The 14039-nt window shown below is 46.3% G+C and overlaps 2 protein-coding genes across 2 annotated transcripts in view; one reads left to right on the top strand and one right to left on the bottom strand.

Moving 5' to 3' along the window:
- LOC147424868 (uncharacterized) overlaps window positions 1-12766 on the top strand; it is a 60688-nt gene extending 47922 nt beyond the window's left edge. Inside the window, exon 5 of the mRNA XM_086499663.1 lies at window positions 12413-12766. Coding sequence (XP_086355789.1) covers window positions 12413-12450 — 38 coding nt within the window. The 3' untranslated portion in view covers window positions 12451-12766. The remainder of the gene's footprint in view (window positions 1-12412) is intronic.
- LOC147424869 (uncharacterized) lies at window positions 1779-7708 on the bottom strand. The gene has a single exon (XM_086499832.1). The coding sequence runs from the start codon at window positions 2847-2849 to the stop codon at window positions 1908-1910; it is 942 nt and encodes a 313-aa protein (XP_086355958.1). The 5' UTR covers window positions 2850-7708; the 3' UTR covers window positions 1779-1907.
- Window positions 12767-14039: the final 1273 nt, after the last annotated feature.

Raw genomic sequence — 14039 nt, 5'->3', positions numbered from 1 at the left:
TTTGGCGAGATGTGTTTGCTCATCTTCAGACGAAGTTGAGTATGTCGTCTTTTGACCATCCTGAGTCCGACGGACAAACTGGGAGGATGAATTAGACGTTAGAGGACATGTTGAGAGCCTATGTCTCTCACAGGCAATCTGATTGGAAAAGGTATCTTCCACAGCTAGAGTTTGTCTATAATAGTAGCAAGCATTCTCTACTGGATTTAGCCCATTCATGCTGATGTATAGATTCGAGCCTAAATCCCCGATTGCTATTGGCTTAGAGAAAGTCAAGGAACACCAAGCTCGTGATTTCCTGTATGACATGCAGGAAATGCTTGAATTGGCTAAGGATAGTATAAGAACGGCTCGTGACCGAGTCACTACTTATGCTAACCAAAAGAGGTCTCCAAGGACTCTAGATGTGGGACAATGGGTCTATCTGAAGATACCCAAGGATTCCAAGACTATGCGAACAGGAAAGCATTATAAGCTTTCAACTAGATATTGTGGTCCGTTCCTGATCACAAAGAAAATTGGCCAAGTTGCCTACAAACTGGCTCTTCCTTCGGATGTTAGTGTACATCAAGTGTTTCATGTCAGCCGCCTTACAGTGAAATTGGGCGAAGCCGACGTTGTTGTGCCTATCGAGGAAAATGTATGGCAAGATATGTAAACTGAGTATATTTTTTCGAGAACCAGAAGCAGTTTTAGATCATCGTACCCGTCATTCACGTCAAAAGGCTTATGACGAGTACTTAATTAAATGGAAGGGTCAATCTGAAAGGTTTGCTACTTGGGAACCTGTTAGAGCTTTGAAGGCTCAGTATCCCCACTTCATTGATGAGGACATCAATGGTTCTTAAGAGGGGAAGTATGCTATGTCCCGTTCAAAGGAGAGGGGATCTAGCCCAGACGCCGTGGGGATGGGCGTCCAGTGTCCGGGTGCATAGTGTGAACTCGGCCAGTGTGGCCGACCATTATTATAAAAGGGAGGCCAAGGCCTCATTTACAGTTATCGACCCGCGAGGCTAGGAGTGCACGAGGTCACCTCGAGGGGGTGAGGCCGGGTGGTATGGGACGCTCGGTCTTACAGGTGCACGGCTACGTCCTCGGACGCTGGCCCCAGCACGGGGGAGCTGTCGGATGGTGGCTATGGTCGGGTGGTTTGTCTGATGCGTATCTGTAGGCGGCCTCTGTAGCCGGGAGATCCATCTCCGTATTCGTTTCATTGCCACACTGATAGCAAGTCACATCACTCTTGCCTTTGCTGGCATTTCCCCTTTCCTTACTCTTACTCGTACTCCTTTGTGTATAGGCATTCTTCTTTTCTGTCTTGCCTCTAACCATGTTGGCAGAGCTGCCTCCCTCTCCACTTGCTTTCCTCCTGATTTCCTCATTCAAGATAGAACCCCTAACACCATCAAAGGTCAAATTGGGGTTATTGGACAATGAAACCACCAATGTTTCTCGTGACTCAGGTAAGGCAAAGTTACCCGGAACGGGAACGAGGGCCTCCGGAACGTTTCCGGAACGGGGGGCCCCCGAAAAAGCGGAACGGGAACGGGGGCCGGAACGGTAAACTCGAATTATGCTTAAATTAGGGTGGATTCAACCTATATGTTAGTAGAGAGCCACACACACTCAATACTCCAAGTAGAATCCTATTTAGGCATGCTTTGCAATGATGCTTAAGTCTTAAGGTGCGGTCATGACTCATGACACGAATCCACCATTCACATGACACAGAAGCATCTCGATTCTTCATAGAAAGGACATTAACTTAACTTAAAATTAAAAGAGTCCAGACTCCACACAAAAGCTTGGAGCAAAACAATGATACTAGATAGATCATGACGATGGCTTACAAGGCCAGCCAAGGCGCTACAAAAAGATATAAGGAGCAATCAGTCATGACTCATGAGTCATGCTTGAGAAGAGCCTCCTGCCTCCCAATCTGTAGTGGTGTCCTGGATCTCATGAATATCATCCCAATCCTCCTGCATAGGCTCATCCTCATGTGTAGATGCTGCCGCCTCTCCAAGCACCTCTGCCTCTGCCTCCATCTCCCACTGTAGAAAAGGGTCTGTCACTTTAGATGCTGACTTGCAAAGCATTCGTAAGTTTGCACTGACAAAAACAAGGTCATTTGCTTTCTCCACTCCAAGTCGGTTCCTCTTTCTAGATGCAATGTGGCTGTAAACACTCCACAATTGCTCCAAGCAAGAGGAGCTAACCGCTTGGCTGAGAATGCGGATAGCAAGTCGCTGAAGATCAGGACCATCTGAACCATTTTCTTGCCACCACAAGACCGAGGAAATCTTGGTGCGATCAATTTGGGCATCGGCAGTCCCAAATGATCCTCGCATATCCCTGTAAAATGCAAGCTGATCCTTGATTTTGCGCTGCATGTCTCTATCAGGGTGAAGCCTCTTCAAAATAGTGTTCCAATGTGTATTTACCTTTGAATCATGCTCCTGTCCTGCACCTTGGAACTTTGGATCCAACACAAAAGCTGCACCATGAAGAGGTGAACTATAGGAGTTCCACCTGCTGCTGCATAGGTCTTTGATTTCTTCAAGCCTATCTGGGTCCTTCTCAAGATCTCCAAGCGCCTCCACCATGCGATCCATTGCTTCATAAACCTTGCCAACACAAGGTTGCATACCATCTATCACTCTAAGCAAGTGAATCACTGGTTTTACCATTTTGTCAAGAGTCTTGAGAGACTCCCAGAACTCTGGATCCTCTACCTTCTCTGTACAAATGATCCCTGCTGCTGTACGTGCATGGGAAGTCTCAGCAAACTCTGTACTAATGAAGAGCTGCCGCACTGCACTCTGACACTCCACAAATCGGCCTACCATAAGAAAGTTGTAGGCGAAGCGGGTCTCACAATACTTGAGAAGAACTTTCCCCCCCCCGACCGCTTCAAGAACTCTGCTCGAAGGACGTTGTGGTTGTTGACAAAAGAAACCACTTTGGTTGTAGATGCAAAGAGAGGCTCTATCCAAGGTAGTTTGCCGAAATCCTTCAGGAGGTTGTTAAGGCAATGCGCCATACAAAAGGACACCATGATGTGGGGGTATGTGCCTTCTAAAATAGCCCCGGCTGCCCTGTTCGATGCCTCCCCATCAATGACTAGCCCTATCACAAGTTCGGACCCAATGGTCTCTATGGCGGAGGCCCACTCTCCTGCAAGGACATCGGCTGATTTTCCTGTTTCTGTAGCATCATGGGAGTGGGCAAAATACATTTCCCCTTTGGAATAGGCAACAATGCCATGAATGGATCTCCTCCTGGTGTCGCTCCATCCATCCGCAATGAGGGTCACTCCATACTTGGTCCATTGCCTCTTCATGTTAAGGGTTGCCATCTCCACAACGGCCTTCTCTCTATCGAGTAGAGTAGTGCGGAGGGCCTCGGAAGAGGGTGGCACATATCGTGCCCCATACTCTCCTATCCTTGTGCACATAGTCTTGAAGTACTCTGACCTACACATAAGAGGTAACACATAGGTATTAGGATTCAAAATTAAATTAATAAATTGGTCAATATATCTAAATCCAAAAATGGAGGAATATCTTACCGAGCCTTTATGAAGGGAATGTGGTCATGATAGAAGAAGCGTGCAACACTTGCATCCACATCCTCCTTCCTTTTCGGATCCCAAGTGGCATGTAGAGTGCGTTGGTGCGGCTTGGGAGCGGAGACCGGCGTAGTATTAGGGGTTGAGAATGGCGATCGAAATGATGTTGCCCCCGTCTCCGCCGTCGCCGCATTACTATTACCACCGATGGACGAAGAAGGTGTAGAAGAGGGAAAGAGAAAATCGTTGGGGTCGATTGCAGGGCACTTCGGCTTGGCTGCATCCTTCTCTTCCTTGTTGGCTTTGATGGCGGCATCCTTGGCTTGAAAGACCTTCAACAAATGCTCGTTGACCTCCTTGCATATTGCCACTTGTTGTCCCTCTAGCTTAAGGAGGTGAGCGCGGACTTTGGTTGTGCCGGATTGCCTCTCGAAGCCGCATAGTTTGCACTTCCATGCACGGGCACCACCGGACTTTCCCAACACTCGGGATGCACTTCGTCCCACCATGATACTTCCTCCTTCTTCTTCTTCGCACCCAAGGGCACACGTTCACTTGATGCGGAAGCTTGCACCATGTGAGACTCGAGAGAGGGAGGGAGCTTGAGAGAGAAAGGGAGAGGGACTCGGGAGAGATAGGGAGAGGGAGAGGGAGAGATGGAGTGATAGGGAGAGGGAGATATGTATTATGGAGAGATGGCGAGCCGTGAGAGAGAGAGGAAAAGGGAGAGATGGAGAGAGGGAGAGTGAGCTTTCACTTGAGCCTTGAGGCTTAAAGCCTTGAGGCCCAAGGGAGAAGGAGAGAGAGCTTGAAGCCTTGAAGGTTGAGCCTTGAGGCTTGAGGAACTTGGAAGAGGCTAGAGCCGACGTAGAGAGCTTGAGCCTTGAGGGAAGGATGAGGCTATGAGCTCTCAACCTTGCCCTTGAGGCATTATATAGGAGTTAGAGTCTACTCCTCCCCCAAACGTTCAAAAACGGTCCCTAAACGCCCCCTGTTTTTTTTAAAAAACGGTCATTTTTTTCAAAATTTGAAATTTGCCATTCCCGTTCCGTTCCGCTCCCGCGTTTCCGTTCCGGTTCGGCCGTTCCCTGTCCGTTCCGCCCAGCCGTTCCGGTTACACCCAGGAACGGAACGCCGTTCCGTTGCCGTTTCCGTTTCGGGGACCCAACTTGGCCGGGAACGTGTTGCGGGAACGGGATGGGTCCGTTCCGTCCGTTCCCTGTTACTCTGAGGTAAGGTCATAAGTAAGAAGATAGCTTTCAGCTTATCATCAAAAGGGGGCAAGCCTGAATCCTGTAACTGCGACAAAGTACCTGTGAACAACGACAAGTGCTCTGCAGCGCTCTTGGACTCATCTAGTTGCATGCCTACAAGTTTTCGCATCAAATGCACTTGGTTGACAGGCGTTGTATTCTCATACATTCCCTTTAACTTCTCCCACACAGCAAAAGCACTTATGAGACCTTTCACATCAATGACCGTCTCATCGGTCATGGCCATTTTAATGTATGTAACAGCCTTCCTGTTCAGGCTAACTCATGCTTCATCCGTCATATTCTGTGGCTTTACTTGTTCAAGTGCTCCTTCACAATCCTTAAGAAATAGAATTCCCTGGATCCTGTCTTTCCAAAGATCAAAACCTGCTCCATTGAACCTCCTAATCTCGAAGAGATTCTTCACATCCGAAGAAGATGAGGCCATAGTTGCACGAATAAGAGAGCTAATACGCTGAATTTTTGGGCAAAATGCACAAAAACCAGAGGATAGCCTCACAGAGGTGTGCACTACAGCTCCAAATGGTCACAGGAGCAATTTGGGGCAAAATAGGTCGATTTAAGCACAAAAAACAATTTCTGAAATTTATGCGCAGGAAATTTCAGCGAGCGAATTTGTGCTAAAAAACAACAATTTTAGTTGTTTTTAACCTCACAAAACATACATAAGGCTAATACATAGCCTTTAAAAGCATGCCCCAATTTGTAGCATCAAATTGCATGAAATTGAGCCACAAATGGTCATACAGAGCCAAAACTTGTCAAATGTGCGTAGATTGCATCAATTTGCACTTTCCCCAATGTAGTCGCATCATAAAAACACTTGCAAAAAACCTGCGTAAATCTGAAATTTGCTGAAAACACCTATTTTAGGACCTGTTTTTCGGCAATTTCAGTGTTTTTGGGTGGCGGGGACTTAGCAAAGATGTTCCCACACCTTAATACATCATTTGCAAAACCTGTATTTTACTGTTATAGCCTGTACTTTGCTGATTTTGACCTAATTTCAGCTTGTTTTAGGTCAATTTGACTTGCCGGGAGCTCTCTAGTGTCCGGGACGAGTCCTTTGGCGATGAAATTGCAAAATCTCGCGTGAAAGTTGACCTCCTTGGTTGAAAATCAGCGTTTGTAGGTTTGGGAGCAAACCCTAATTGGGCTCTGATTCCAGATGATGAGCGCGGAGGGGTGTGTGCAAGTGATAGAGCACGCGAAGAAGTGTAGGGTGTACCTTGGAGAGGGGCGAGTGCAAGCAGAGAGGTGGGCGCTAGCGGAATGAAGAGGGGGAGAGAGAGGTAGCGTTAGATTTTGGAAGGGGAAGAATTAGTGAGTAAAATGACTCACCTTTCCTTTATTAAAAGTATAGGACCAATTTTAAAGTTAGTGGCCAAGTTCAATGTGAACTTGGCCAAAGGTTAATAACCTTTAAACTATACACAAAAGGGGTCCATTTGGGCCTTTAACCCAACTTCTTCTCTCTCAATCATGTCCAAGACCGCACCGGATCAGCCATATCAGAGCTTTGATACCATGTCAATGGTGGCACCGGAAGATGCGATGAAGACAAGTCTTGGCTCGTGATCCGGTGGTACCTCGACTTTGATCTAGAACACCTGGAATGCCAAACACATGAACAAGGCAGACTTGTGTAGAGGAGAGATCACATAGGTAGAATGAGAGAGAGAGAGAGAGAGAGAGAGAGAGAGATCTGGGAAAGGCTCACCATGTTGATAACAATTTGCTCATACAAGTGACCAAGGGTGGTTTGGCATAGAATTGACATGACAAGGGATATACCCAAGTACACACACAACTGCGATTGCTACTGGCACTGCCAATTGCTCCTGCACCTGAGACCACTATTATGGTCTCGTCATGGGCTGCCCTAGCTTCCTGTGGAATTGAGGCTCTGGTGGGATCTCCTTCAAGCAAGAGAACTGATCTGGAGAGAAGAGGTGAACATGTCTCGTGTAGGGTGCATGGAACCTCCTCTCATGTGCATGCACCTCTTGTAAGGTGCAGCAAAAGTGAAAGTTGATCTTTGCTCAAGATGAGTGCTCCGAACTGTGCTCAAGGGTTCCTTTTACTTACGGAAGGGAGAGCCCTCCGTTCCTTTAGTGAGAGAGTGCAATGTACACAAACAAAGTGGTGAACACTGTGAATGAAGGTGCTGAGACTGAGAGATAGAGAGAGAAGAATACGACACCAGAATGTTGTCAAACCCTCCTCCGAAGGCCCCACTCTCTATGGCGAGAGCTATCTACTATTGATTGCACAAAACTCTACAATGCTTGGACTTGCCGACGACGTCGACAACGATGAGACGGGCTGAAATCTGAAAACGCTGATGGTTGAAATCTGCAAATCTTTATCTGCTGAATTCTGACTCTATGTCGGTGACGATGTCGATGACGACGATGCAACGACGACGTGCTGAAAACGCAGATGCTGAAATCTGCGTTTCCCGGGCTGAAACTGCAAACTTCGATGGATTTGATCGTGTGGCGAGGATTTGTTGCGGGAAGGTGAGATCTGGGAGGTTCGGAGGTTCTACTGCGGAGTCTATCTGCTGAAATTGCAAAACGCTGATGCAAAGGCTGACTTTGTCGCGAAGATCTGCAAAAACGCTAGGTCTCTTGCAGATGCAAAAACGCTAGGCTGATTTGGGATCCTGCATGTTGTCTGCTGGGGAATTTGCTAATGCTAGGGCTGATCTGTCTTCTTGTTGTCGCCGGGGTTGATCTACACTAAAAAAACGCCAAGTCCTGCTGTGTCCTGCTGTCGCCTGGTGGATCTGCAATGCAAAAACGCTAGAGGCTCTGCAAGGCTGAAAACGTTGGTTGTTCTTGTGGCTGAAAACGCTAGGAGTTCCGCCCGGGGGGGGGGGGGGGGGGGTTCTTGCTGAGAAGGTGCCTGATGAACACAAGGTTCCTGCTGCCTCTTCTGCCCAAAAGTGCTAGCGCTAGGTTTACTTATATACTTGCTTGGTCAGTTTGCCCTACCCAGTTTCCCAACAAAAGTCACTTAAAAATAATAAGTGAAAAATAGGAGAAATAGGTCTATGCACCGTAAAAATGCCCTTGATGGGTTCTGATGGAAATCTGATGATCATGCTGTGTGCAACCTGAGGATATGCATCTACTCTAAGTGTTTGGACATGCACGGTTTGCGAACAGACTCACAAAAGTGCCAGAATACTTTTAATCTAGGCTGACTAAACTGAACTGAACCCTTGCCATGAAGGTGCTTGTCCATGTACACATAGGGTTAGATGTGCACGTGATATCCCCTCCTTTTCAAAGTGAGGTACTGGTACCGAACTGTATGGCGTCGAGTGAGATCGCCAACAGGGTCTAGAATCTGGAAAGAACTCTGCGCCGTCCCACTCTGATGCGTGGGTCATGCGATACTTGAACTTCATAAAGGTTTGCAACGCTTGCTTCTTTGGGCCGCGCCGAAAGCGACACAAAGTCATCTGTGGCTCCTTCAATGCTTCAACTTCGTCTATAGTCATGTGTCTACCTTCTTCAAGAATTTCCGAGGCTGAAAATTTCTGAAACCACTTTCAACACAAAAACATGAACATACCCATTTCATATAAAATGACTGGAAAAATTCTAGTCTTTCGAAAAAATTGTGCATGCAATGGAGATGAACATAGAGACGGAGTGCCAAACCGTTCATCAAACACACACAAACAATGGGGTCGAATCTTGACTTTCTGATCTAAATCAACCAACTGTGGCAAAACACAATGGAAATGCCGATGCTTGATGCTCAATCTTTCTTGTGTTCTTTCTAATACTGTGTCATGCCAAGGAAGAGACATGGAATGTGAATTCCTTGGGTGCAAACATTTCATCTTTTCATGAGTAATCTGCATACATCCGTGCTCATTCATGTGTGAATCATGTTCATCGTACAATATGTCATGCCTACTAGAAGGGATCACATAAGGACGATGACTAAAATACAGGAAAGCATCACGAATGCAACACTCGAACAATGCGTACTGACTAATCATTTGAACACATAATACTTCCTGTGGGGGTTCTTTGGACTTTGACTCGAGAGCCAGGATCGGTTCTTCGTGATTGATCGAATCTGCAATGAGGTTAGCTTCACTAGACAAAGTATCAACTAAACCATCATCCTTGGGAACAATCACAACATCTTCCTGCAAATCATCATGCTTGTGAGAAATCACATCTTGATCATGCAAATCATCATGCTTGTCATTGTCATCCAAATCATCATGCTCATCATTATCATTCAAATTATCATGCTTATCATTATCATTCAAATTTTGTGTGTCATGATTTGGAGAAGAAGAGACTGAGAGAGTCTTCTTTTCCCGAATCTCTTGCATCTGTGCCTGCACTTGAGAAAAGAGTTGTAACATCTCTTTCATGTGTCGAGCGCTCTGTTCGGCTGCCAAGCGCGCTTGTTTACGCTCACGCCCTAAGTCGGCCTTTCTTTCTGCTTTTCTTACTTTGGTTTCCAAGCGGGCTTGCTCGCTTGCACGTGCTATTGCTGCCATTCTTTCTTGGTACTTACGCTCCATGGCTACGATTCTTTCTTCGCTTTCTAACTTACTGTCCATCATCATCTTGGCAAAAGCCTCCATAGGAGTTAGTGTTAATCGAAGGGAGAGGGTCATAAAAACCTCTGGTGGGGAAAATTCTTCTTTGCTACTTTCATGCTCATCACTCTCATGCGAAGTATCCATTCCGCTTTGGGTGATGACCATCCACTGAAGTCGTGGGTTCTTAAGTTCACGAGGAACTTGGGTCTTGTGGTTCTTGGGTTCTTGGGGGTCGTGAGTCTTGAGGTTCTTGAGCTTCTTGAGGTCCTTGAGGGTCTTGAGGTTCTTCTTTAGCTTGCAATCTGTGTTAGACAAGGATCTTCTCTTACCCAAGCTCTTCTCTTTCCCGCGGGCGCACCCTTGGCGGCCTTGCGCTCACACCAAGGTTGCTTTTTCCCACCTCACGTTGATTTTCCGGCCGTGAAGTGCACGGTCCGCTCGCAATGAGTGAAAAGAGAAACAAGGGGAGGCTGGAGAAGCCCTTCTTTCTTGGGTTTCCTGTCACTCTTCAAAAACACAATTAGGAATCGATACGCCCAAGAGGACTTGGGTTACGTGCGACCTCAACAAGCAAAAAAAATTATGTGGTTCTTTCCTTGAGTGATACAGAACACTGCCAAAGCTCTGATACCAATGTAAGGTGCAGTGGAAGTGAAAGTTGAACTTTGCTCAAGATGAGTGCTCCGAAGTGTGCACAAGGGTTCCTTTTACTTACGGAAGGGAGAGCCTTCCGTTCCTTTAGTGAGAGAGTGCAATAGACACAACAAAGTGGTGAACACTGTGAATGAAGGTGCTGAGACTGAGAGATAGAGAGAGAAGAATACGACACCAAAACTCCGAAGGCCCCACTCTCTATGGTGAGAGCGGTCTACTATTGATTGCACAAAACTCTACAATGCTTGGACTTGCCAACGACGTCGACGACGATGAGAACGACGACGAGACGGGCTGAAATCTGAAAACGCCAATGGCTGAAATTTGCAAATCTTTATCTGCTGAATTCCGACTCTATGTCGGTGACGATGTCGACGACGACGATGCAACGACAACGCGCTGAAAACGCAGATGCTGAAATCTGCGTTTTCTGGGCGGAAACTGTAGACTTCGATGGATCTGACCGTGTGGCGAGGATCTGCTGCGGGAAGGTGAGATCTGCGAGGTTCGGGGGTTCTACTGCGGAGTCTATCTGCTGAAATTGCAAAACGCTGATGCAAAGGCTGACTTTGTCGCGAAGATCTGCAAAAACGCTAGGTCTCTTGCAGATGCAAAAACGCTAGGCTGATTTGGGATCCTTCCTGCTGTCTGTTGGGGAATTTGCTAACGCTAGGGCTGATCTGTCTTCCTGCTGCCTCTTCTGCCCAAAAGTGCTAGCGCTAGGTTTACTTATATACTTGCTTGGTTAGTTTGCCCTACCCAGTTTCCCAACAAAAGTCACTTAAAAATAATAAGAAAAATGTCAAAAATAGGGAAAATAGGTCTATGCCCTGTAAAAATGCTCTTGATGGGTTTTGATGGAAATCTGATGATCATGCTGTGTGCAACCAGAGGATATGCATCTAATCTAAGTGTCTGGACATCTGCGAACAGACTCACAAAAGTGCCAGAACACTTCCTAATCTAGGCTGACTGAACTGAACTGAACCCTTGCCATGAAGTAGCTTGTCCACGTACACATAGGGTTAGATGTGCACGTGACACCTCTACTGTGGTGCTCTACAACATGGCGATCAACTCATCTCCGTGTAGATGCTTCGAGGGGGAAAACGCCAGGGAACCAGCCTGCTGCCCATAATGTGCTGCCTAAGAGAAAAAGCTGGGGCTGAACTGCCCTGCATGACAAAGCTGGCTGATCCATGCATAAACGCTGGCTGATCTGTAGGGAAAACGCCAGCCTGCCAGCATGTGTAAAAACGCCAAGCTGCCCCTGGGGTGCCCAGGCGAGGGCGCCCATGACTGGGGCTAATCTGCACTGCAAGGAAGTAAAACCCCCCTGGCTGCCTATATAGGGCTGACAGCAGCCTGCCCGACCCACTCCTCCAGCACCATGACCATGGAAAATAGGGGATAGGTGGAAGAATAAATAGGAGAGACAGAGGGAAAAATAGGGTGAGACTTGAGCCTGGGATAAAATATCCCAAGCCTCCAGGAGCCTATGTGACCATGGAACAGAGCCAAAACCCGAGCTAATCCTGGCTAGACATGACCCGACATGAGTGAACAACCTCACACTTGCTGGGCACAGCCATAAAACAGCACAGCCTGTGCTTCCATGGCAGCCCCCTTGCTTCCTTCAAAAGACTTACCACAGGCCGAATATGGTGGACGGGGTCTGTTAGCTGTAGCAGAACCCTACGAATTAGTAAAATGCTGGAAATTGTGAACTTTTCGGGCTGACGAGCACTGACAAACTGTAATAACATGCGCAGCTTAAGCCTAAGCAAGTGTGTCAGCTTGTTCACAGAGAGAGAGAGAGAGAGAGAGAGAGAGAGAGAGAGAGAGAGAGCTCATTCAATCAGCTTTGCTCTAAGTTGGACTTCTCACCTGGGCTTGTGTTTGGACCTTCTTTGTGAAGGGCCGTATTATAGATCATGCAGGGAAGGTCCTTCAAGCAGGAAAGGCTATCTTTGCCACTCACACATCTAGGAGTTCACCCTTTTTTTATTTATTTGGGTTGGCTCATTGGGTGGAGGATGTGCCGGTCGGAGTGGATCAGGAGTACAATTTTTTTTCGAGGTGAATTGAAGAGTCTAAATCAGAGGCAATCTTGGTCCTCTTTCTATTACACTACCTTCGTAGTATTTCATATACACACAAGGGTTGTGGACCAGGGGTTGCTCTTTGGTTGCAAACAAAATTTTATGGCTTAGCAGATTTGGCTGCTACTCTGTCAGCATTTGTTGTTTTTCCTATTTTGGACTAGTTTTATTCTGTGTGACTTACAAACAACACATTTTACTGACCCCTTCATATCTATTTTTATTGTAGGACTTCTATCCTTCCATGTGACATCATCATCCTTGTAAAAGGCACTCAAAGAGCTTGCCAGGTGGAAAGCGGCATTTTAATGGTTCTCACTGGATGCGTCTTGGTCACTGTAGAAGGAGGATGCTTTCTACCCCATTGATAATTGCAAGTCTCATATGCTGATACTTTTTGTCTGGATGCCATTGTAATGTTTTCGACGCCTTGCGCCTACACTTTCATGTAGGCAGGTTCTTACAAAAGCTATAACCATTTTCTCATGATGAATAATGTGTAACTGTGAATGTGGCTTTCTTGGTGTATATGATGTACTTGGGTGGGTGTTAATGCTATCAGTCTTCATGGGAAGTTGTTGAAGAGGAGCAACGTTTTTTTGGCTGGTCGATAAACGTGGCTTTCACATTTATGCTATTTTTGGTTTCTTTGGTGTGGTGGCTTGCGTTTTTAATGGTCTGAGGGTTTCAATGACATAATGCCATGACACTTGAAAGGGTTGGCGGTTTTACCATCCTCTTTATGAGGGAGTTTTAGGAGTGTGTTTGTAGATTTTCTTTTGCCTACATAAAGCCTTAGTAAAGCATGGAACCCTTGGGAGCAGTTGGGGACCGTTGGATAAAGCTTGTCGATTAGTGCTACATGGTAAGCTAATGATGGTAAACTGTTTTTTCTTCCTTTTTCTAGTAAGGGGGCATTCACTAAGCATTGTCTTATGTACATGTGGGTCGCTGTTGACTCGAGTGATAGTTGACATTTGTTTTCCTATTTCTGTAAAGAGGAAAATTGAGAAGTGGGTCTCATACTGTTTCACATCCTCTTAAGCGGGCCATTGTGACTTTTCACCTTGTTGCTTCTGATGCTTAGCGAAGCAAGAGAGTGTGATGGTCTTTGTCACATAATGCAAAGCAATGTTGGTCTTCCTTAAGGGAAGTTCGTGAAGGGTTAAGGGTGTATATTGGTTTTCAGGTGTTTGCAAGTGCAGGCAAAGTTTGCTGAGGATATTTCCTCTTTTTTAAACTCTATATGGATACAATCGCAGTGTGTTCCATTTCATCCACAAGATTATCTGTTTTCTTTTTTATTTGTGTACTGAAGTGTCAGATATGCTAATGCCAGTCGAAAAACAAGAGTAGTGATTTTTCTTTGCTTTATCAAGCTTATGTGTTTGGACACTATATGTGGAGCATTGGCACTCCCTTTTATGAGAGGGTTGGCAACTTGGTGTAGGTGCTTCCCAATTATCTTGGGGCTCTTTTGCGGTGTTTTGGAGCTGTCCTATTAAGGGCAGCAACAAAGACTTTTCTGGTCCTTTTTTGGGGATGGTTTCCAAATCTAATCTTAGGCAGTGGTCATGCGATGCGTAGGTATCAGTGACTTCAAAAAGTAAATGTGCGTCATGCGAAGTCACACATGCACCAGTTATTGGTCTTATATAAAACTATGCAAGACTCTTTGTAACTATGCCAATTTTGGGATAGTCGCGTCAGTAACATGTTACTAATAGCTGTGCATTCGTGACATAGTCACAAGGGACGCGTCCCGAGGAGTGGGGACGGTGGACGGGGGTCGGGGCTCAAATGGATTTTTAGTGTAAAAAAGAGACGGGAAGCCCAAAAATGGGTGTTCCTTGTGA

This window comes from Adiantum capillus-veneris, chromosome 25 (assembly GCF_014529385.1).
Source record: "Adiantum capillus-veneris isolate H3 chromosome 25, ASM1452938v2, whole genome shotgun sequence".
In the NCBI taxonomy this organism is placed as follows: Eukaryota; Viridiplantae; Streptophyta; class Polypodiopsida; order Polypodiales; family Pteridaceae; genus Adiantum; species Adiantum capillus-veneris.
The sequence above is the reverse complement of the archived record's forward strand: the minus strand, read 5'-3'. Positions and strand labels throughout refer to the sequence as shown.